Here is a 22,805-nt window from a genome sequence, read left to right as displayed (position 1 = left end):
GTCCACAATTCGGCCGGAATCATTGTGTGCTAGGCGACATACGAAAAGATAGAATACTGTACCATAGTTTGCAAACCCACGCCACCTACATCATGACTATCTAGATGACAACCACAAAGTCCGGCATGACTTATAGGTAGGTACAAATTAATTGACATTCTCGCTTACCTGCGGAAAAAACGAGAGAATAGAGCCGCGCTCAATACAGACATGCAGACACGCGATAACCAACACAACGCTGGGATTGCTTTATTAATAGCACTCGCGACAATCTAAAGGAGGCGTACCAAGACATCGCTCGATTATGGATTCCATTCTCAGAACATAATAACTTCTTTTTCTAATAAAAATCGGCTAAGTTTTATGAATTATATCATTAGTCCCTGCATCGCATCTCCAAGATTCTAGGAGAGAAATCAATCTCAGCACAGAATGAAGATGAAAAACCACACTGGGCGCACGACGAACCTAACGCTCATATGGGAAGTGGATAAGACCAGGATTTCTTAGCATGATAATTCGTTCAAGCCCTCATATTTTGCGGCACAGTTGGTTAGTACATACATTGGAAACGGCAGAAACCAACATTACGGCGTATCTCCTCGGTATTTTAGTAGTCGTTTATTAAACAAACCGCTGGGTATCTTCTCAATCTCTAAATCAATGTAAACCGTCTCACAGTCGCCATCATGGGGGGCGTCGCATCTATACCCACGGACCCTTCGAAAAAGGTTCAGGTCATATCAGCGGGGTATTCGCGAACGGGGACGGTGTCTATGTCCTTGGCCTTGGCAAAGTTGGTTGACGGTCCAGTACTCCATGGCGGTACACAAATCTTGCTGCGCGATGATGGTGAGCTCGATGAGAACAACGGGTAAGGGCGAACTAACACCTTCTAGACTACTGCTCGACATGGATTAAGGCGTACGAAGCCAGAGAGGCCGGAGATAAGAAAGAGACATTGAAGCTCATCCGAAAAGCAACATCAGGTTTCGCAGCGACTGCAGATCTACCACCGTCCGATTTTATGCCCGAGATGATGGAGCTATATCCCGATGCGAAAGTCGTCCTCGTTCGTAGGGACCCCCAGAAGTGGTGGAACAGTATTGCGACTTTGACGAGTAGAACCACACCATGGTGGCTTGGTGCTGTGGTCGCGCCTATCCCTGGGTGGAGATTTATTCCGACGTTTGCAAGTGTATACAGTCGCTCGACTTTGCGGCTCGCTGGGTTGGATGCGCAAAACACGAGCCCAACTGAATTGATAAATAAGGGCGGCCCTCGTATGTCTACCCCTTTCCTCACTTTACTCAACTGCTAACAGATGCTCGCAGATATCCTAACAGCCCATAATGACAGAGTGAGAGCTCTCGTTCCCAAGGGGCAGCTTTTGGAGATGGACCTGAGCGAAGGCTGGGAACCCTTGTGTAAATTCTTAGGTGTGCCAATTCCAGATGAACCGTTTCCCAGGGCAAACGATGCTCAAGCAGCGGATGAATATGCGACGAAGATTCTATTGAAAGTTTTGCAGGTTTGGACTGGTATCTTCTCTGTTGTTGGGATTACCGCGTACTCCGCGTTCAGGCTCTGGAAGCGTTCGGCGTCTTGAGGTCAGGTTACTAATAATGATAATTTTCATCGACCAAATGATGTTGATGCCAGTCCTTTTCTAGAATTCGGGATGTTCTAAAACGCACGAACATCAAAGGATTCCATAGTAGCAATGGGGGTACGCATCATGGATACCCAATTCGGGTAAGCCGAGTATTGCATCCTACAGATAGGACCTGATATCTCCAGGATATAAAATATACCTAGGTATATTATACCACTTAATCATCATCGCGGTGCTCCGGTTCGTCTCCGTCCCCATTGATATCACCCCGGACCCCACTGCGCCTTTTAATCGCGAGCACACCTTCAACACCGATCCCCGGTCGACGTACGGAGCCATGATTCGACAAATATTCGACGAACAATGGAACAGTGATAGAAGCTTACGAATAGCAGAACTAATGCAAGCTAACTTTAATCACGGCATGCTTGCATTTCATGTGCCTTATAGAACTCTGATGGACCAGTCTGGTCCGTGCCTTGCATCGTGACTCCGCTGTAGGTATGCTGACCGTATTTTAGCACAACTCCGGGGTTTGTGAACTCCTATCCTCCTTTACTTTGGACATACCTAAATATTTGGTCATATAGTTGAGCTTGGATAGCATCTTAGCCATTGCATCTGGGACCACAAGCACTCACTTATATTCTGGGAACACACCTAAGACGGCGAGCATGCAACTTCCGGATCTCTCCCAAAAGCCTCCGGGCTATGTTCTCGCCAGTATCCTCTGCTCCTTAGGAGGCTTCCTATTCGGCGTCGATACCGGCATCATAGGTCCCGTAACAGTAATGGAAGACTTCACAAAATATGTTGGTAACCCATCACCCACGATCCACGGTCTAATCGTCTCTTCCATCCTCATCCCTGCGGCTATCTCATCTTTCTTCGCCGGCAGAGTTGCGGATGCACTTGGCCGCCCTCGCGGAATTGCTATCGGCTCTTTCATCTTCGGCGTCGGTGCTGCACTAGAAGGTGCTTCTATGCATATTGCTATGTTCATCGTCGGTCGCATCATCGAGGGGATTGGCGAGGGTCTTTATCTTAGCATGTTAGTGGTGTAAGTAAATAACCCTCACGAAATGAGACATGGGAGCCAAATCTCATTGATTTAGGTATATCTGCGAAATCTCACCACCAAGAAACCGCGGTGCTCTTACTACTGGCCCCCAATTGCTCATCACTCTTGGCCTAGTGACTGGTTTTTTCACCTGTTATGGCACCGCCGACATTGGATCATCGTTCTCGTGGCGTCTACCTTTCATCCTGCTAGCAGGATACTCACTCGTATTCTCCACCGCCGCACTCATATGGCTTCCTGCGTCTCCGCGATGGCTCACTCTTCACGGCAAAACCAGTGAAGCCTCTGCTGCATGGGAGAAACTCGGTGTTCCGGCAGCCGACCGCGAGAAAATACTTGATCAATATGACACCACCGTCGTAGAAGCCGCTATCCCAGACGCCAGTGGTGATACCAGTGCCGGCCATGTTACTTCCACCACCGTCGCGACTCCCAAGTCGAAGAAGGCCAAAATTCTCGATGTATTCTCATCAGATGCTCGACCTCGTCTCTTCCTCGCCGTATTCCTCATGACCATGCAGCAATTAAGCGGTATCGACGGCGTTCTCTACGTAAGCATATCCCTTTCCCCTTCAGCTGCATCACCTAACGAACGTCCCAGTACGCCCCCCTCCTATTCCAACAAGCCGGCCTCTCAAGTGCCTCCTCCACATTCCTCGCCTCCGGGGTATCCGCCCTAGTAATCTTCGCCGTCACAATCCCCGCCACCCTCCTCGCAGACCGGTGGTCGCGTCGCACCAACACAATCCTAGGCGGTCTAGCGATGTCCCTAACCATGTTCCTAATGGGCACCCTCTACGCCTCGCACACCGTGCACCCCAGCGCCGGCGCGGCCCGCTGGGTCGTCATAGTCTGCATATACCTATTCGCCGTAATCTACTGCGTATCCTGGGCCGTCGGTATAAAAATCTACGCCGCGGAGATCCAACCCCAACGCACGCGCGCCGCAGCGACAAGTCTAGCACACGGTGGGAATTGGCTCAGCAATTTCCTAGTCGCGCTTGTTACTCCTACATTGTTAGCGCGGTCTAGTTATGGCGCGTACTTTTTGTTCGGTGGGTGTGCGTTGATTACTGCGGTCGCGTGTTGGGTTTGGATGCCCGAGACGCGGGGGTTGAGTCTGGGGGAGATTGAGGATGCGTTTGCGCGGGGACGGGGTTGGGGACGGGGTAGTGGGATTAGGGAGTTTGTGAGGACGTTGAGGAAGGGTGGGATGCATAGAAGTGTGGTTATGCCAGCTGCGGTGGAGGCTTGATTTGGTAAGGGTACCTAGGCATCTATCCTATCTAAGATATTTTGCGGGTGGCGATTTGGTATCTACTTGGAGTATGCCGTGTTGGTATTTTCGTGAATCCAGGAGATCTTGATGCGGGAGATGGTGGCGTTCCGTTTTCCTGGCGTTTGCGATGATCTCATTGCACTTCCACAGTCAGTTACCGAGGTATGTCATGAAGGACAAAATTCTTTATTTTCGTGTTCTCCCACATCTACATTTATTACTGAGATGCAGGCGCCCGTGGCCCTCGAACGTGGCTTGCTACCTAGGAGGGCGCATACTTGGCATTGTTCCGTACCCGTTGATAGTCAGCACTGTGTAAGATCTCCAGGCAACCCTCCGTTGAATACCAGGCAGGCTACTGTCCGGGTACCCGAGTTACACAACATATTGAGTCATGCCGTGGGGTATTCAGATCTAATAGAATAGCAAATCAGGCCATGGGGATACTACGAGATTTAGTCACATGATAATGGCAGATATCAATTAAGACTGCATACCTAGGTACCTAGGTAGTTATCCTGATGGGGGGACAATAGATGACAGGTAATAAAATAAAGGTTGCCTAATCCGTAAGTTGGAACACTGGAGCTCAGTTACGAATTCTTTACGCGTCCTAATAACAAATCACAACGCAATTCTCAAATCAATTTTAAGGCGACTCTTTCTGATATAGATAGCTCGTACTGCTATATCCATGAAGGTGGGGGCGAGAAGGGGATAGAGCGTATGTGTATGCGCGTGCGCTATGTCTGAAAGGGTAGGGGAAGCTATGTACAAGGCATATGAGGTGGTGTGGACATACGTATCTCAGGATGTACGTCCTGTCGATCCCCTGCTATGAGCTATGTCTGTGACTCATCCATATGCCATTCCTTGTCCATCTTCCTCATCGTCGTCCCTCCATCCATCCATCCCTGTTATATGCAAGTTCGTGCCAAATATCATTAGCAAGAAAGGAAAAGAAAGAGAAAACCAATGAAAAAACTATGGGGAAATATTCTCCCCAATCATCCATCAAAGGGTGGATATTCATTGCCTCTTCCCCTAAAAAAAAAAACGCCCCAATGCACTGTGATACGCCCACACACCTCCCCTTGTGCACCCTTCCGGGTCTAGAAAAAAACAAAACAGAGAAGAAAACAATAGAACAAACCAATATCCCACGAAACAGGGTATAGAATAGGGATAGTAAAAATCACTGAGAAACACAGTGTCGGCGAAATCGTAGGTGACAGGCAGAATAATTCGCAACAGCCGCGAAACCATCTTATAAAGGATGACGTCTAACGCTCCATGCTTTCTGGACTCATCATACCTGTGTCGTCTTTATCTGTCTGGCTATTGTTGCCTTGACTCTGGGCGCTCTCAACACGTTCCATTGGAGGAGCCACAGGTAAAGTGTTGCCGTTTGTCTGGCTACTAGTACCATTTGGTAATGACACACCTTTACCCTTCTTCGCTCCACCTTTTTCGGGGCTATTGTTGGTTGCCTTACTAGCCTCGGCTGCCTGAGCTTCCATCTTCTTTTTCTTTTTATTGATGGCGTTTTGCTCTTTGGGAGGCCGTTTCTGTGGCGAGACAATTTTACCAGTGGCACCGAGTCTCGGCCGTGGTCGTCGCTGCTTGACAGGCAGGTCTTCATCTTCCACCAAAGGTGAGTCGCCATTAGCGTGCAGCTTAGCGAGGAAGAAGTTCTTGACAAGACCGATTTGTTCCTGGATGTTCTCTTTGGTGACAGGGTCGGGAGGAGCGAGATCTTCGAAGAGGACTACATCGGAAGGACCTTGTGTCGGGTTATGGACTTGGTACTGGTTTCTGACTCTCGATTGGAGAAGATGCAGGGGAACAGAAAGCATGCCACCCATTTCTCCAGCGAGACCAAGTTCCTTGAATCCAAAGAAGTCTTCACCAAGGTCTTCAGCGAAATCACCTCCGATAAACTGTTCGCTGTCTTCGTCGAATGCAGCGGTTCCTCCGTCCTGGCCTGTCTCTGTTACGGCAGGGCGCAAAAGATCACCCAAGTGAGACTTCATGCGATCGTGGATACCAACTAGTCTATGACCGAGCCTTTCGACTTCGTCTTTGGCGTAGCTCTCGAGATTTTCGATTGAGTAGCCGTTTTCCCAGAGGGTGTGCAATAAGGCTTCTTCGTCGTTATAACGAGGCTGGGCAGTCAAACCGCGTTGGATATTTTCCGGGGAAGGATCTTTCATCTCGATTTCGGTGTAATTCTTGAAGGTGGTAACCAGCTTCATGAAATAATCGGCAGCGATGTCAGTAACCGTGTCCAATGCAGATGGTTGTAGCTCTTCAAAACCGGCGTGATAAAATATTTTCCCGACAGAGCGTTGCAAGGCAGCCCTGCAAACCTGTGGTGCCATGACAATATTGTCACCAGATACAACATGCGGTTCAACGTCGGCTTCATGGAACGGCTCGGGATTGTACTTCGGGAATTGGTTCGCATATACCTACGAGATGTTAGTCAAAATTTCTTATGTGCAATGCACGAGAATCATACCTGAGTTTGGAGCTGCATCTGCTTTATTACGCCGATTTTGGAGCAGATCTTTCTTGTATCCTGCATCTGTCGAAGATTTGCGTCGAACTTCTGCGCGAGACTACTTTTCGGGGCGGTAAAAACCCCAGGCGGCAGAGTGTGAAGGAATTCCTCATGCTGGTTGATAACTTGGCCTTCGCTGTCTTCGATCCATCGGAGATTTGGCGGGATATCAGGAATAATGGTTTGAGGCTCATAGTAGTCTGGGATAACTTTTTCCTCATCTTCCTCCATGCCTTCAGCAAGAGTCTCGGTCGCCTTCGGATCTTTGCCCGGGGCATCCGCTAAATCCTGAGCAAAACCAGCAATAGCTTCTGCCTGTTGCCGGTTGCGCAAATACCGGCGCATACCGGCCCTAGTCCGAAGCAATGCAGGTTCTTCGACATTCAGCTTCCCATTGGCAAAAAGTTGGTGGCGGCTCTTTGTGATCAAAGCACGGTCCTTTTTGGTCACTTGCTTCCAGATTTTATATTCCTCGGTTTCGAAAGCCTGTTGAGCAGCCTCGTCCAGCGCCTGTCCCAGTGCCATACCATTTAGCTCAGGACCGTCAATATCCATCGCATCGACATTACTACCCATGCCCGAATGCCCATTCAACCCACTGGGCGTCATGGAACCCCCAATACCAGGTGTTGCGAATCCATTACTCCCATCAAGCTCGGAACCCTCACGAGTTTTAGCAAGTAGGCCATTTAGTTGCAGCATAGGTTTCTGTTCTACGTTTGGTGTCCCCTCCTTTTGGTCAGAATGCGTTTTCCTCGACTTAGTCCCTTTGACTCCGCCGGCGATTCGGCCACGAGACGACATTATCGGCTCGTCGTCCGAATCGTCGCCACCATCATCATCGCCGCCGTTTTGTTTACGCCGCTCTTCGGCTTCAACTTCAGCACGGGGACGGATGACAAGGTCCGGGATTAACGGGATAAGCTTCTCGGCCTCTTTTCGCATTCCATTGGCCATGCGCCGAAGTGGGTGAGTCATTTCCTGGTTATATCGTAAACAGTTGTCCCATATCAAATTAAGATCGGTGACAAAGTCGGCCTTGGATTTGTAAGTAAGCGACTTAAGCTTCTTGGTCATTGATCCAAGATCCATAGGTTGTTTGATAACTTCACGGTAGTGTCAGTTGACGTAATAGAGGCTAATCGGTTGCGCAAAACTTACAATCATGATAACCAGGAGCATCCTTCTTGTTCACCCTCTGAAGAAAAGGAGTTGAGTATTCTGTATGAGCTTTGAGTTCTGTCAAGACTTTCTCCAAAGCTTCGTAGAGTTCTTCTTGGTTGACATTCTCTTCGCTGGCCCACTTGCTTCTATTCTTGCGGACTTCGTTCATAAGAGAGCGCAACTCGGCATCGGATGCGCGCACCATGTCGCGCTTCATATCTATGCGCGCAATGAGGTGCTTAAGTGTAAGACTGGACGCGCCGAGATTTGCGCTACTAAGCGATCCATGGTTTTCGCCAGACGCGCCTCCACTCGCATTGCCATTGTTATTTTTATCCATTTCAGCTTGAAGTTGTTTTTCAGATTCCTCAAGCTGTTGCTGTTCCAACATGGCAGCTCGATCATTTTCGAGTGTATAAAATATAGTATGAAAACTACGCTTGACGACATCTTCGGTATCTTTACGCGCCTCTTCCAACTGTTTGCGCGCGTCTTCGGAATTATTAGCTTGCGCTTGTGATATTTGCGATCCTTGCGACCCATATTCTTTTGATTTTTCGTATAGTTTGTCGGGCGACGCGGCGAACGCTATAGGGGAGCTTCCTGACTTAGAGGGGGAGGGGAGACCTTTCGCGGCAGAGGTAGAAGCGGCTTTGGATTTTAGGGATGATATATTAGCGGCGTTGGTGGGTCTTTCGTCTTCCTCTTCTTCGTCGTCATCGTCATCTTCATCGCCGTAGTCGTCCTCGTCGATAACTCTTTTTGCTCTTTTTAAGGGGCGCTCTTGTATGGCGGCGTGATCGGTGGTCGGGGGGAGGGCATCGGAACGGGAGGGAGGTCGCCTCCATGATTCTAAAACAGCTTGGTTGATAGAGCCATCGGGGGCGAACATTTGCGCAATTCTAATTTCATTTTGGCGATACAATTCGTCAAAGTGAGCTCGTAGGCGGTCTTCGTCGATATCAGATGCCTCAGGCACCGACGCGGCGGAATTATCCACAACATCGGTAGACCGCGAAAAAGCATCATCTTGATTACGAAAGGGACGTTTCCCAACAACATGGTGCTGTTGAGAGGGCGGCCAAGGGTTTGGGCCGTTCATGATGGACACGATGGCCTCGCAGGCGTGTTAGAGTACTAGGCGGGTGGCGGTAGCCATACGGGAAGAAATGACAGTCGCGTCTGATCGGGAATTAGGGCGTCCGAAGCCCCTAAATTGATAGGAATAAAAAGAGCGACATCGAAATAGATGAGCAAAGCGGATTTGAGGGGAAAATTGATAAGAATGGTGTTGTGTCGATGGGTCGTGTCCAAGGGTATTTCGCGTATGATCAAAGGGTGAGGTTCTAGCGAAGTGAGGTTTTGAGCGGATCCCAGGGCGCTTTGGTACCTCCCAATCCAAATCTGGACGCTAGGCCACACTGTAAACTTTACCTCTTGGTCTAACCAACTTTTGCTTGATTCACCCTTATGTACCATGTACCACTCACTGTACCTTGGTTTATGTTGCAATGTACTTTCCTCACTTTCCAATTCAACCACCTATGGTTGACAAATAGTGACAAATAGAGATTAACCTACTGCTAAAACCCACTATAGTGTAAAGTTAATGTCCCCCAATTAGTACATTCATTATCCGCATTGGATTTCCCAGTTCGTACTTCAGTCAATCATTTCATCTGTTCAACCATCCAGCTGTCCCCAGTGTTGTATATATTCAAGTACACTCTACATACACGTACCCATCCAAAAATACCAACTCTTTGTATTCAATCGCGACATAAAAAAGTTGTAACAACTAATTGAGACTTCTATTTTTGATAAATCATTTCTTTATTATCACTTTATTCAATTTATCAATTTTCCCTCTCTTTATAGACTTTTTTTAAGAGTGCATCCCTATAGTGAATTCTATAACGTTTTGTATCTTATTAAATGCGAATACAAGTACATAATAAAAAGCAGAGCCTCCGCAAGCGGCCAATGCCAATCGAATGATCAAGTTTATGGCAGTTATCACGTGATATCAATCGACTGTCCTCCAGTCCTCCATGTACATTGGTACATGACGTATTAGCCACATTGTCAGCTCGTAATCTTGTCAGAATTTTCATCAGTGAGGTTGTACAAATAAAAGTCACGAGAGATCATTAACCACTCAAAACAATATCAGAAATATGATAATTACACCTATGCGACAGAATTTACACGTACGCATCTACACATACTCGTTTTCGTTCTACTCCAAAACTGAAAACTGTGGAGAGAAGAATCTCAGGGCAGGGATCTGATAACCGTGGCTAAAGAAGTGGGGTCTAACCCCAGGCGACGGCCAGCTGCAGATAAAAGTGCATAAATGGCTAAGGTGGCCCGGACTTTAGGGAACAACGAAAAAAAAAAAAAGGCTTATGTAATCTTATTTTAGTCAGCCCTGGTTCAATGTTGGGGTGTGACGAAAGAAAGAGGTGGGGACAAGACAAGCCCAGCTTTGGTTAAGGCTTAAGGCTAGAGCATAGGCAGCTAAGGTCATTGCTTCCCATTCTCATCGCCGAAAAGCGAAAAGGCAGCAAATGCGAAGCTCACCCCGGCCATCTTTTTCGTCTCCGTAACAATATTTCTTCCTCCGCCGTTGCCAAAAAAAAAAGTCCAACTCCGAAGATAACCTAAGAAGTAAATGACCGCCGTCTTCAAAATCATGTCCATGCATCCCATCATATTTTAAGTACTTACCAACTTGAATATGCGCATCCGACTACCTTTCGCAGGTATGTTCCGACGCTTCCTCTTTGTGTTGTAACATTCATGGCTCCGCTTAGTAGCCTAGGAGCTCCCCCAGTGCTACCTGCGACGATCCTTAAAATACCTTGAGCTTTTATCCATATTCGATCTTAGATTTAAAGAAAGGTTCAAGCTAATAAGTGCATCTCCAGGTATCTTTCTCCTGCTATGCCTGCTAGCAGGCTATGCGGGCCTGTCGTCCCTACAACTCGACACTATCGTTAACGACAAAGTCCTACACTTCTTCACATTCTTCCTCCTAACCCTCGCCTTCTACTGGATCATCGATACCAACCGCCGTCGTACCCTTAACCTAACTATCGTTGTCTGCACAATATGTCTGGGTGTCGGTTCCGAGTTCCTCCAAGGATTCCTGCCTAACGGGCGAGAGTTTGATCCATACGACATCGTGGCCAACGTTGCGGGCAGCTTAATAGCATTAGGGTTATGCTCCTGGTACCACCTACGAATGCTAGAAAGGAAGCGACAGCGAAGACAATACAACGCCGTCCCGGGCGAAGATGTCGAAGACCTTGAGCTGGGTGAGAGCGTCGGGCTACAAGAGGAGGGTGTCATGTCAGCCGCTGGGAACGAGCGAAGCGCCACATTAGAAGATGAGGTCGATAATTGGGACGAGAATGCGGTGGACGCATGGGACGAGGATGAAGAGGAAGCCGATATAGGTGTCAGTAACGGAAAGACACTCGGACAAAATGGAGGAGAGGCGGGTGAAGCTAAGAAAAGAGTTGACTGAAAAGAATACCATGAGAATACGATGCAATGGCTGGACGGACTAAATGATACCTTTTTCCTCTCAGGCATAAAATATGTTTATTAACGGCGTGAACTTTGGTTGATCCCAGTGATTTATGACTTCACGAAGCCGCCAAAAGGCACTTCACAAGAATGACCTTTACACCCAAATATTGACTCATTTCAAAGGATAAGGCAAGTTGCAAACATTTAAATGTTTAACAAGAGCGATGACGATATTATGTTTTACTTGCCACTTAATTACTTAGTTTGATTTACAGATGATAAGTCCACCTCGAGATAGCAAACTACCAACGATACTACCTTAGATATATTACTATTATAGGAACAACTACGTACAATATTCGCATCGACCTTTAAAGTATTCCTAGTTCGTCATTGCCTTAGATGTTTAAAAGCACGCCATTGCCGTTCATCAAATAATAATCCAGAAAAAGTCGATCTTGTGGGGTCTCGGCAATTAAGCTAGTAGCTGCTTCTTCACGGAAAAGGAAGCCCGAATACTTTCAGTAGTCACTTCCCTATAGAAAACGAATGATACATGTATAAGCGCATCGTCTAAGCAAATAAACTTTGGCTGATTCTCTCCCACTACATAATTTTTTAATCTATGAGTTTTGCTTCAAAATAGTCATTCAAAATGTCATCTCACACCGCAACTAACGGGGTCATAAAACCCGAAGAACCTAAGTTAAATAGAGCAGATGAAGTTGAGGATGTAAGTCATATATCCCGAATTCGGAATGAAAACCTGACTAGAAAACACACATATACCATTCCAAACGACTAACACGATGCTAGCTGCTTAACGCAGTGAAATCTCTCATCCTACCATTAATCCGAGACGCAGATAATGCCGCTTCATCTCGAGCCAATGGATATATAGCCACCGACACTCAAGGTACACCAGGTCGAAATGTCTTAGTCAACTCTCATAAACCAGAGGACCTAGTGAAAAAGCTGGGAATATCAATGCCCGATGATGGGGTAGGGAAGGAGGGATTACTAGATATTATTCAAACTATCCTACGTTACAGCGTGAATACATGGGATCAGGGGTTTATGGACAAGTTATACTCAAGCATCAACCCAGTGAGCCATGATGTTACCATAAAACCTACCAGAAATAGAGGCGTTGACACTATTATATAGGTTGGCGTAATATCCGATCTCGTTCTCACAGTACTAAACACCAACGCAAGTCTACCCTTACCCCCATACCCCTATTAACCGCTCCCTCCCAGTAGCGTTCTAACCAAACATAGGTACACGTCTTCAAAACATCACCAGCACTTACCATCATCGAGAAGACAACGGCTCGCAAGCTTGCTAACCTATTCGGCTTTACTGGACCTAGGGCCGGTGGTGTCACTTGTCCCGGTGGCAGCGCCTCGAACTTAACCTCTCTCGTCATCGCGCGCAACACTCTCTTTCCCGAGACAAAGACCGCTGGCAACGCACCATTTCGCTTTGCCCTTTTCACTAGCGAGCATGGTCACTACTCTGTAGAGAAGGCGGCTGCGGTATGTGGTATCGGATCCGATAGTGTAGTCAAAGTGTCCGTCGATGCTGCCGGCCAGATAATTCCATCCGCTCTGCGCGCTGCCATCTTGCGCGCCAAGGAAGATGGTAGGACGCCGCTGTATATCAACGCTACAGCTGGCACGACAGTATGGGGATCTTACGACCCGTTCGCCGCTATCGCAGCCATCCGCGACGAATTCGGGTTATGGCTACACATCGACGGGTCCTGGGGTGGCCCCGCCATCTTCTCCTCAACGCGCCGACACAAGCTCCAGGGCGCGGGACAAGCCAACTCGCTCACTGTTAATCCGCACAAAATGCTCAACGTGCCCGTCCCCTGCTCATTCCTCCTCACATCAGACGTCAACGTGTTCCAACGCGCCAACACCCTGCGAGCTGGGTACCTGTTCCACGAAAAAGGTGGCGAGGATGAAATATGGGACCTAGCTGACCTAACACTACAATGCGGACGCCGCGGCGAGTCGCTAAATCTCGCGCTGGCGTGGATATACTACGGTTCCAAGGGTTTTGAGCAACGTGTCGACCATGCGTTTGCGACGGCCGCGTACTTAGCTACGCTTATCCAGGAAGCAGGCGATTTCGTGTTGCTTTCGAGTAATCCGCCGCCGTGTCTGCAGGTGTGCTTTTACTATGCGCCTGGTGGTGTGCTGCCAGATGATAAGGAGGAGAACACACGTAGGACGAAGGAGACGGTAGGCAAATTGGTGCAGAGAGGTTTCATGGTGGATTATGCGCCGGGTGAGAAGGGGAGTTTCTTCAGAGTGGTAGTGAACTGCCAGACCCTCAGGTCGACAGTGGAGGGGCTCGTGAAGGCTTTGAGGGAGGTGGGGAAGGAGGTTGTACCTTCGTAGAGGTGTGATATACGGGCGGTTGATGATGGATGGTGGCTCCTCTAGTGACAAAACGCTCTAAATTCGAGGTTGTGGGATGATATGCATTGATCGCGAGTATCATTATATCTCGTATTGCTAGATTCGTGTATTAGATCCCTAATACATTAGTTATTATCATTACCTTTATTCACTTCTTCCTAGAAGTATTCCACACTGGAAGTGTTCCGTCGCTCAAGACCTAACACTCTTCATTCTGAGAACGTAGTGAATACACGGCGGAAATATTCCGCTCAGTGAATGTACCGTGGTAGATAATAAAGGATGGGAGATAGAAACAATCATTCTGTTGGGCTGAAAGTGCCTTTCTTCACCTTCGAAATCTAGACCTGGTCGTTTACGAGCATCCAGACTGATCTCAACATATATATCGTTGAGACAAACGTTGCATGTTGCATCAGCATCACGATTGAATTGAGAAGAGAAAGAGAGAAATCAGCGCAAAGGGGACCCATCCTAAGAGTACATGTAAGTACCTGTATGCCCTCAATTATTATGCACACTTACGTCATACAGCTTAGGCGCCGGTGATCTAGATTAGATACCCCTTAGATATTGTACCTCCTAGATTAGGAGGAGGCAAGTTCCTCACTTTAGCGAAAACATATCATGCAACTTCAAGTCACTGCCAAACTTGTATCTGATTTCGACGTCCCCTTTCGTGGCTCTGACCCCCAACTCTTATGCTCAACTCTATCTTGCTCAGATGGTGGACCTTTTCAACCTGAGACATAGCTTTCTTTATCTTTGAAGCAATTCATAGCGGAATGAATCTTCGGTTACTTCCGTTTCTCTTACGTTCGGCGACCTTAGGAACCCCGATCGAATTTCGGCCTTAATAATCAAGTCCTTCGTCTCTTTGTCAAGACTGATTATCACATAGGAACGTTCCGTTGTACGATCTGGCTGCTTTTAGTTGAGTGGCTTCAATAGTATCTTACCTCTCTCTTCTTTCTAATATATCTCAGGTATCACGATACAAGCCAACGTTACACGACCAATTTCGCAACTCTGATCGGTGATCTAAGCCCGGTTAACCCCGGCTCTTCTATAGTGCAGTTTGCTTAGTCCGACAACCGGAGTTTAGCCCCGCACCACCACATTTTACAGTTATAGTACGCAAAAACTCAACATATTTTCATCGCCTCAGGTCGGGTCCCCTGGAACCCGCACATCGAGGCCCGGTTAGCTCAATCGGTAGAGCGTGAGACTCTTACTATTAGAGGATCCAAATCTCAAGGTTGCGGGTTCGACCCCCGCATCGGGCTCAATTCCTGATGCATTCCAGAATCACTGGGATTATCAACCTATCTTTTTGATTTATATATATATATATATATTTAATGCTGTGTTCTTTCATTCTATTATTTTGAGCATCGCTTGAGTTTTATTGCTTGCGAAGTTATATCTAATACGCCGCGTCATGTTTAGTAGCATTATGGTGGTGGATTCATCCTTTTACTCATTTCGACTCTGAGATGTCGCGTATGATGAATTCACATATTCAATGAATCCCTGAATAACTGAGTTGAGGTCATTTTCATATTCCAATGCTATTTTTACTATTTACAGACTTTTTATCCACCGAATCCGTCCTTCATATGCCCTCTTCGTAGCACCAATCTCCGTAGCCACATCAAATCCATGCGGCACTCCAGGAATAAGATGAAATTCAATCTCAACATCCGCCGCCGCCAACCTCGCCGCAAACGTAGCACACTCATCTCTAAACAAATCCAAGCCCCCAACATCCATATACGTACTAGGCAACCCTTTTAAATCCGTCGCCCTTCCTGGCGCCGCATACGGACTAACCCCGGTCTCAGCACCCGCGTTCTCCTTGCCAAGATACATCTCCCAATACACATACAAATTCAGAACAGGGTACAGCGAAAACTCTTCCACTTGGCTAGAACCCGGGTTCTTAATCATATGCGCCATGGATCGATCGTCGAGCATAGGGTACACGAGGATCTGATTCTTAACAGGAGGGTCTAATCCGCGGTCCCGCGCTAGGAGCGTGGTGCCTGCTGCCAAACCACCGCCTGCGCTGTCGCCCATTACGCCTAGGCGGGAGGAGTCGATGCCGAGAGATGATGCGTGTGTGGAGATCCAGAGTAGTGCCGCGTAGCAGTCTTCGATGATCGTGGGGTCGGGGTACTCGGGCGCGAGACGGTATTCTACGCCGAAGAACTGGACTCCAGATGTCGCGGCTAGGTTGGTTAGGACGGGGGCGTATATCGAGACGCTGGAAGTTACCATGCCGCCGCCGTGGAGGTATAGCACGGCTGGGAGCGGGGTGGGGAAAGTCGCTGCTGTCTGTTCCGCGGTTGCGAAACGGGTGACGTCGATTTCAACACCGTCGTATGAAGGGATTTTGTATAGTGTTGTTTTGATGCTGGGTCGGGCTGGGAGTTGTGAGAATGCCATCGTCATCGTGACTTTGGAATGTTCGCGGAGATCCGTTGCGGATGTTGATTCGGGCGCTTTGAGGTTAGCGGCGAAGGGCTTGAACCATGCCTCGTATTCGGCGTCCCATTTTAGGGTCTGGCGTGGTTGTTTCGGTGCACTCATTTTCAAGTATGTGGTGGGTGATTTCTATTACTGCTATCTTCACTGCTATGTTTAACAGGTACTACTGGTGCATGAAGAATGCAATCCTCATACGACCTGGTGATTGCGCACTCACATCTTTATACTCTTATCATGTTCCCCCACCATGAATAATTACATTTCCAAACAGGGGAGCAATATACGAGCTAGCCGTTACATATGTACGTGCCCCTGCGTTGGTGAATCCTTCGTCGTACCCAAAGGGGTCTACTTCACCAAAAGACCCTTGATAGCTGAGTGTATAATCATACGTCCACTAACTACCTAAATATTCAAATATGGTTACATCGTCCAATCAATATGCCTATACGGCTAACTATAGCGACGCCTGCGTGTTCAATACGCCCGTGCATTGCATTGGTGCTGCCTATTCTATTATTTTCTGATTAGTCAACCAAGACCAACAACATTTCTTCAGCAATTATCTATAACGGGATATAAAATAGTATCTCCGATTGTTATCTCCTTAAAATGCGAGATGCCCGCATATCACTCATCGGAGACTTTCCTATAATAGGAGGAATTGAAAACACCAACAACCCGATACTAACAATAATCTCCATTGTTGGTTGACTGCTGATTGAATTGAATTGAACTGCGTGGCCATTTCACACGTAAGGAAGTGGGTGCTTGTTATATATTTTTGTGTAATCGTGAAGATCGTTGGAGGCTGGATGACGGATTACGGAGAAATGAATCGGAGTTTGGCAGAGTATCTCATACCCCAAGTGGGATGTCTATGGGCGATGATACGAACGAATAATTCATGATTAAGATGCTAGATACCCAAAATGGTTGGATCGCGATAACTTTTCCATTCGAAACAATGTGCAGTCGCGGTATAAGGGAGAAATAGTGGGGTGCCAATGGGATGAGAGGGATCGTAGGAGATTCTACGTCTAGAATACTTTAATCCACCCCTTTATGCCCGTCCCGTCAGTACACCTGAGCTGGCGATGGCTTCACTGTCGCCGGACTACGCGGCTCGACTGCATCAGCAATATCGGAGTACGGGCCTATAATATCGCGTAATCTAAATGTATACCACTTTCTCCTACCCGTATCAAGAAGCTAATTCAATCATCCAGCAGTAATGGCCACCTCCCGTAACTCCTTGGAAAATCAAGCTCTCAGCATGCACCAGTCATGGTTCTTAGTAAAGCCTTTAACACGCCACAGTAAGGTATAATCCATCGCTAAGTATAACCCACCGAAATCTTAAAGAGCCTTAAAAGAGCGAGCCGCAGCGTTGCCTATTATTAATCCATACCACCAATAACAATTCTAGAACCGGGCTGTGGCTCATATGCTTCACCCTAATCGTCTAACTTCTCTAACACAAACCTCAACGTGTGATTACCAAGCACATATAAACCTCCGGACCTTCACCTTGAGTCACGCAAGACACGAATACGGGCAAATACAAGTGGCCTCGGCGACCTGGATCAATCACATGTCCTTCTCTAGCAGCAAGCCCGCGCACAACCTAATCGCACGTCATGTCCACCGGACAGCTAAATTCGGTCGCTGGTAGAAGCTAAAGCCCCATATCTCCCCTCCCTCTTCTCCCCTCACTTTAAACTCAAACCCGTGTTCCTAGATATCTGTGGGGCAGATCGATCTGCCCTAGGAGCACATGGACCGAGCAGGAGGGCAAGAGGGAGGATCTCAAAGAGGCAATAGATTCGGTAAGCAACGGTGTCGTTTAGTCTCTCGACGAAAGACCTTCGAAGGTTGAACTAGTAAAAAGGTTCGAAGGCATATTTATTGCCCCGGACTGAGTGTCACGCCGGGTCGTGGTAACTCGCGTTGTGACGAGGCTAAGACGTCGAACAACTAGACCCTTAACAGGCAAGTCTCACGAGGCTAGAGCGACCCGGGCCAAACCATGTCGGTGGAGAAAGATTGCCGGGAGATCGAAAGAACTAACGGCTAAGGATGCTATCATTACGTAGCTCCGCGCCAATGGTGGTTCAAAGCCGTGGCCTTGGGTCGGAGGTGCTCAATGCCAAGATTCGCAATGATTAGTAAATAACAATACCTTTGAACGCCGGAATGCCTGTACTATCGGTAGTGTTCCACTTTGACAATGCCTTAGAACGTAACACAATAACGATCGATCCACTGGAAATCATTATTTCGTGGGCACGCACATAATTAGGTGGCGATCCTGTGACAACCAGAACGCTAGCTGGTGATACGCTGCTGTAGTTAATCGTAAAATGGGGGATCAAAGGGAGGCATCCCTTCGTGTTACCCCATAACTTGAGGCGCCAATGCTACCTAGGAAGTAAATAGGTTATATCATTTGGTACTCTCGCTGCTCGTACGGGTATTGTAAAATATGTGGATACCTCTATGAAAGGCCCGGGACAATCTAGTGAGCCTTGTGCCCCCTGGAACTGAGTCGGGATGGTTCAGACTACTGTCGGCATATAATAACGGATAGGTCACAATCCCTACATATTTCTGTTCATTTTCTCCGGTAAGAGGTGAGCTTCTTTGTCGATGATTAGGAAATTGATGTGACTTCAAACGCTGTAATCATGATCCTGTGATATGAAATATGTGCGTGTAAATTAGGCGTGTTCTAAGCCCAGTACATCTAGGCCTGTTAGTATTCTAAAGACAACGTGCAGCGAAATCATTTTCGTCGGTATCGTGACATGAGATGAGTCCACATATTTGAGGCGAATTTTCGCAATTATACTGGATATCTCCCCTGGCGGAAGGATCGGCATGTCTTCAGCCCATCTCTTGTCCCCCCTTTGGGTACGATGGAGATTCGCCCTATAAGATCTTACCGGAGATCTCAACATTGACCGAGCCCTTAAAATATCTAAATGCCATAGCGGTGTAAATGAAAGGCCTAGAGTCGATAAAGTTCCATCAAATAGCATGGAGATTTGTTGAGGACCAGTCTAATGGGATCCCTAGTAGGACACCGGCGCAAGACAATATAATGTAGCGTATGGAAAATAAGTGAGTTGAGAATGTAAGACTGGAGAAATCTGCTGGTCGAAAGAGCGGCCTTGTGAAAAGAAAGCTTGCTAGGTTGGTATTACCCAGAATAAACAAACGAGCGTATCGAAAAAAACAAACATCGCGTGCTGTGAAGCTCCGTTGGTTTTAGAGCTATCGTGTCAAGCAAGGGATCGCCTAATAAAGTACTTGCTTTAGCAGCTTAGATATTGATTTGTGACTTACACAGCAGCTACCCATCCAAGAACCATAATTACCGCTAGGGTGGCCCAATCAATGCCCAAGTAATTAGGTATTAACCTGGGAATAGATAGGGCGCGGGTAGATAATTATTCATAGCTGAGTTTATTTTCGACAAGTCAATGTAATCGGAGCTCGCTCCAATAAGCAAAGGCATCAAAAGTTTGGAAACGTCTCAACCTAAGATAGATAGGTAGTAGGGATGTTAGTAGTAGTGTAGATGATATCTTCTAGTAAGACAAAATAATAAATCAGAAAAGCTTGGCATATGATAGGTGATGGACGGGGGCGATAGTAAATCCCATGTAGGTTAGCATGGCATTTTGAGAGGGTGAGAACAAAATCCCATAATTGTGTAGCCATATTCGAGATTTCAGGACAAGATCGACAGCGGGGGGCGAAACACGCCGGGTATTTAGTCCGATGAACGTTTTAATAGTAGGTCATAGGTAACGTAGTCCAATAGTATGTAACAAGTACCTTAAAACAGGTTGGGCCTATGGACTTTGATTTGGTTAGAAAGAAATTTGTTCATATTGATCGTATCGATCGCTGAGGGGGTGGCCACGTCAAAGCTGCGTATGTTGGTGACCACGGGATGAATTTTTTTTTAAAGCTGCAAATGAGAAGGAGAAATAAGGCCGATTTCTTAGCCACACCGCCACAGATGGCTTAGCGGGCTGGCGGGAATGCTTCGGTAAATAATTCGTATCCCTGCTTTCCAAGAATTGTAAGAGTTATGGAACCTTATTGGAAGTGGGGATTCTTAAAAAAAATTGTTAAGGCTCAATGTACCGACAGCTGAGACGTCTTGACTGCGGACAATTTGCTCCGGAATGCTTAGACAACCCAAGACGATATTTCCTTTTTAGGAAAGGAGTGGAAATAGCAAAAAGACGCGACAGTCAGCTTCTCCCCTTTGGCACCTTTTGGTACGGTCTGGTTCGTCTGTTTCATGTCAACTGGATCCGCACTCGGATTCTACGGCTGATGTCACTCATCGAAAAATATGATGGCAATCGTTGAAATTGCTGAAATCCGTTCTCGATCGAATCTTCCACCCAGCCTATCCAGCCTACCTTATCCACTAACCTGCCCTTACCTGGCCTTAACCTACCTACCCATATCCCTCCTCCGGGGCACATGGGCATACATAGCAGCATGGGGGCGTACATGGACACGTCCACACCTGCATGTGCAGGCCATCTAAATCATGCTTGGTGTTGCTGCCGCTGCTTCGGATGCTAGGCTATTCCCGTAACTAGGAAAAACTTGGTCCTATTTTCATTTTGATATGGTGGTACCAAGAGTGTTTCTTGTTATCAGTGGAGTTCATATCACGATGCTTCTTCCTTGGTGACATTTCATTGGTCTGTCGCGAGGCTGAAAGTAAACTTTGAAGTTCCATACAGTTCCAGACAAAGGGGCTTAAACGACGGTGAAAGAATCTTCTTACCATTGCGGGTGGTCCCTCGTTTCTCCTCATTGCTCCTCAGTGGCATGTAAAGTTGCATGTATGCATGCAAATACATATGTCTACCTCGTACAGTTCGCAGCAAAAGCTCCGGATTGTAACAATGGAAATATTGTAGGAAGGCTGCCAGGCTGCCTGGTTCGATATCAACGTGACACATAATATTTCTCCCGATTTCTTTGAGATGTAAGATGGGAAATTGGAAAATGCCGTTGGGCGTTGTTAGTGGAGGTAAGTTCCGGATGGTAAGGAGTCTAGATTTGCTTTCTTTTTTATTGATTCCTCTTTATATTAAATTTCATTATTCTGGTATTTCTTCGAGGAGCATTTGCTGCGGGTGGAATAGAAGATAAAACTCAAATCCATTTTAAAAAATGCTAGGTACATAGATATTGTATTTGATGTATCAAATTTCTAGCTACCGAGGTACTTTGAGCTATGCTTTGCTTAAGGGGGCGGAACATGGGACTCTTAAGCCTGGTGGGGTCAGCGGAAGGAGAGCGGCAGGCGGATAGGCGGAGTACCATACCTAATGAAAGAGAGAAAAAAAAGAGCTTAAAAGATCAGCGCTTATTTAGGGATTTAAGGGTTTCTCCTTTACTACGTACGGTATAGATAGAATCTATAGTATCTATAGCTATGCTACGTTAGCAACGAATTTAAGAATTGACGTTGTTTTTAGGTAACAATTGCGTCGTGTTCGGTTTTAACACTATTACGAAATTTCTACGCAAAACGTTCAATCTTCCATCATTTTCGTATAATTTGGAACCCAATCGCTTGTGTTTGTCGAGGTGATCCGCACTGTCTACCTACCTACATAGGAAATTCTCTCACATTATCTCAACCTCTGATTGGATTGCTACACCGTTTCGATTTTGTTTTGGAGGGGGGAAGGGTAGGTGGTAGGTGGGATGCCAAGTAGATCCTTCACCTAACCCTCCATCTTATACCTTGGAAACGTGTTGCGAACGCTATAGTGCCGTTGATCACTGGCAATTTACATCATTTGGTGAAGTTCAGCCAGATCTATCCCATCGAGCCGGATATCACACCCGCATATCAATCTATGTCAACCCAGGTCCAATATACCCAATATACGTAAGCAGGCAGGTAGAAATGCGTAACCCCGAGTATCAAACGTATCAAGCTGAATTTTTGTGTGCCTACAAACAGAGCACACTATGTTATTCTCCCCGTTTCACCCTAAACTCCAGGGGAATATTCTAGCTACAACCAGTTGTTACTGTTACCATCCATAAAATATAGAAGCTAGAAAGGCAATAATAATTAAATGCCTACATAAAAAAAAGATGAATGGAATGGATCCAAGTACCGTTGCTACTACTGCACAAGCTACTAGAAATACATAGGTACATGCACAAAAAAGAACAGCGGGGGAAGCTATAAAGACTAAGGCTCTGGACCTAGACGAATCTAAACCATTTTAAGGACTACTTAAAGCACTATCAACAAGCCATGACGGTAAGATCCCTGCGCCGTCTTAGTGGATTGGTACTATCTGATTGGTTCCCACTATTCTCAATCGCGATCGATCGCCACCTCGACATTCTCCCGCATCAGGAAAGCTAGAATCCCTGTTCTAGCTTTCAATCGGAAAGAACATTGGTTACCATGTACCTCAACAAGGTATGAACAAGGTATGTTCATGTTACGCAATTGGAGCATTTCCTACTTCATTTGATGTACGTATCTGATGTATCTGATGTATGTTGTATGTACCTCCTACCTTCCATAATGTTCGCGATTCCGAATGGGACATGGGACATGGGAAATCCCATTCCTG

The 22,805-nt window shown here is 46.9% G+C and overlaps 6 protein-coding genes and 1 non-coding gene across 7 annotated transcripts; 5 read left to right on the top strand and 2 right to left on the bottom strand.

The window, feature by feature from the left end:
* Positions 1–689: 689 nt before the first annotated feature.
* On the top strand, positions 690–1,609 carry F4822DRAFT_432751 (P-loop containing nucleoside triphosphate hydrolase protein; the record flags this gene model as incomplete). Its single annotated transcript, XM_051461706.1, has 3 exons — positions 690–852; positions 900–1,283; positions 1,335–1,609. The coding sequence occupies 3 exons, from the start codon at positions 690–692 to the stop codon at positions 1,607–1,609; spliced, it is 822 nt and encodes a 273-aa protein (XP_051311664.1).
* Positions 1,610–2,289: 680 nt separating this feature from the next.
* On the top strand, positions 2,290–4,444 carry F4822DRAFT_445741 (general substrate transporter; the record flags this gene model as incomplete). Its single annotated transcript, XM_051463419.1, has 3 exons — positions 2,290–2,675; positions 2,731–3,247; positions 3,298–4,444. The coding sequence occupies 3 exons, from the start codon at positions 2,290–2,292 to the stop codon at positions 3,949–3,951; spliced, it is 1,557 nt and encodes a 518-aa protein (XP_051311663.1). The 3' UTR covers positions 3,952–4,444.
* An 814-nt stretch (positions 4,445–5,258) lies between these two features.
* On the bottom strand, positions 5,259–8,804 carry F4822DRAFT_438357 (uncharacterized protein; the record flags this gene model as incomplete). The annotated part of the gene is made up of 3 exons (XM_051462506.1): positions 5,259–6,446; positions 6,497–7,644; positions 7,700–8,804. 3 exons carry the CDS (start codon positions 8,802–8,804, stop codon positions 5,259–5,261), a joined length of 3,441 nt encoding a protein of 1,146 aa, XP_051311662.1.
* A 1,446-nt stretch (positions 8,805–10,250) lies between these two features.
* Positions 10,251–11,607, top strand: F4822DRAFT_356819 (uncharacterized protein). The gene is made up of 2 exons (XM_051456047.1): positions 10,251–10,467; positions 10,633–11,607. Exons 1-2 carry the CDS (start codon positions 10,443–10,445, stop codon positions 11,232–11,234), a joined length of 627 nt encoding a protein of 208 aa, XP_051311661.1. The 5' UTR covers positions 10,251–10,442; the 3' UTR covers positions 11,235–11,607.
* Positions 11,608–11,780: 173 nt separating this feature from the next.
* On the top strand, positions 11,781–13,927 carry F4822DRAFT_414377 (glutamate decarboxylase). The gene is made up of 4 exons (XM_051459141.1): positions 11,781–11,972; positions 12,056–12,346; positions 12,407–12,451; positions 12,520–13,927. The coding sequence occupies exons 1-4, from the start codon at positions 11,895–11,897 to the stop codon at positions 13,648–13,650; spliced, it is 1,545 nt and encodes a 514-aa protein (XP_051311660.1). The 5' UTR covers positions 11,781–11,894; the 3' UTR covers positions 13,651–13,927.
* A 941-nt stretch (positions 13,928–14,868) lies between these two features.
* Positions 14,869–14,957, top strand: F4822DRAFT_t107. The gene has a single exon. It is a non-coding gene; the product is annotated as a tRNA-Lys (tRNA).
* A 298-nt stretch (positions 14,958–15,255) lies between these two features.
* Positions 15,256–16,263, bottom strand: F4822DRAFT_438355 (Alpha/Beta hydrolase protein; the record flags this gene model as incomplete). Its single annotated transcript, XM_051462505.1, has 1 exon — positions 15,256–16,263. One exon carries the CDS (start codon positions 16,261–16,263, stop codon positions 15,256–15,258), a length of 1,008 nt encoding a protein of 335 aa, XP_051311659.1.
* Between the last annotated feature and the right edge of the window lie 6,542 nt (positions 16,264–22,805).

Source organism: Hypoxylon trugodes (genome assembly GCF_022578975.1).
Source record: "Hypoxylon trugodes strain CBS 135444 unplaced genomic scaffold F4822scaffold_8, whole genome shotgun sequence".
Lineage (NCBI taxonomy): Eukaryota > Fungi > Ascomycota > Sordariomycetes > Xylariales > Hypoxylaceae > Hypoxylon > Hypoxylon trugodes.
The sequence above is the reverse complement of the archived record's forward strand: the minus strand, read 5'-3'. Positions and strand labels throughout refer to the sequence as shown.

Coding starts and splice junctions, on each gene's coding strand:
- F4822DRAFT_414377 (XM_051459141.1), top strand. CDS start 11,895: ATGTCATCTCACACCGCAACTAACGGGGTCATAAAACCCGAAGAACCT. Junction 12,347..12,406: donor TATACTCAAGCATCAACCCA/GTGAGCCATGAT, acceptor ACTATTATATAG/GTTGGCGTAATATCCGATCT. Junction 12,452..12,519: donor TCACAGTACTAAACACCAAC/GCAAGTCTACCC, acceptor AACCAAACATAG/GTACACGTCTTCAAAACATC.
- F4822DRAFT_356819 (XM_051456047.1), top strand. CDS start 10,443: ATGCGCATCCGACTACCTTTCGCAG. Junction 10,468..10,632: donor CATCCGACTACCTTTCGCAG/GTATGTTCCGAC, acceptor GTGCATCTCCAG/GTATCTTTCTCCTGCTATGC.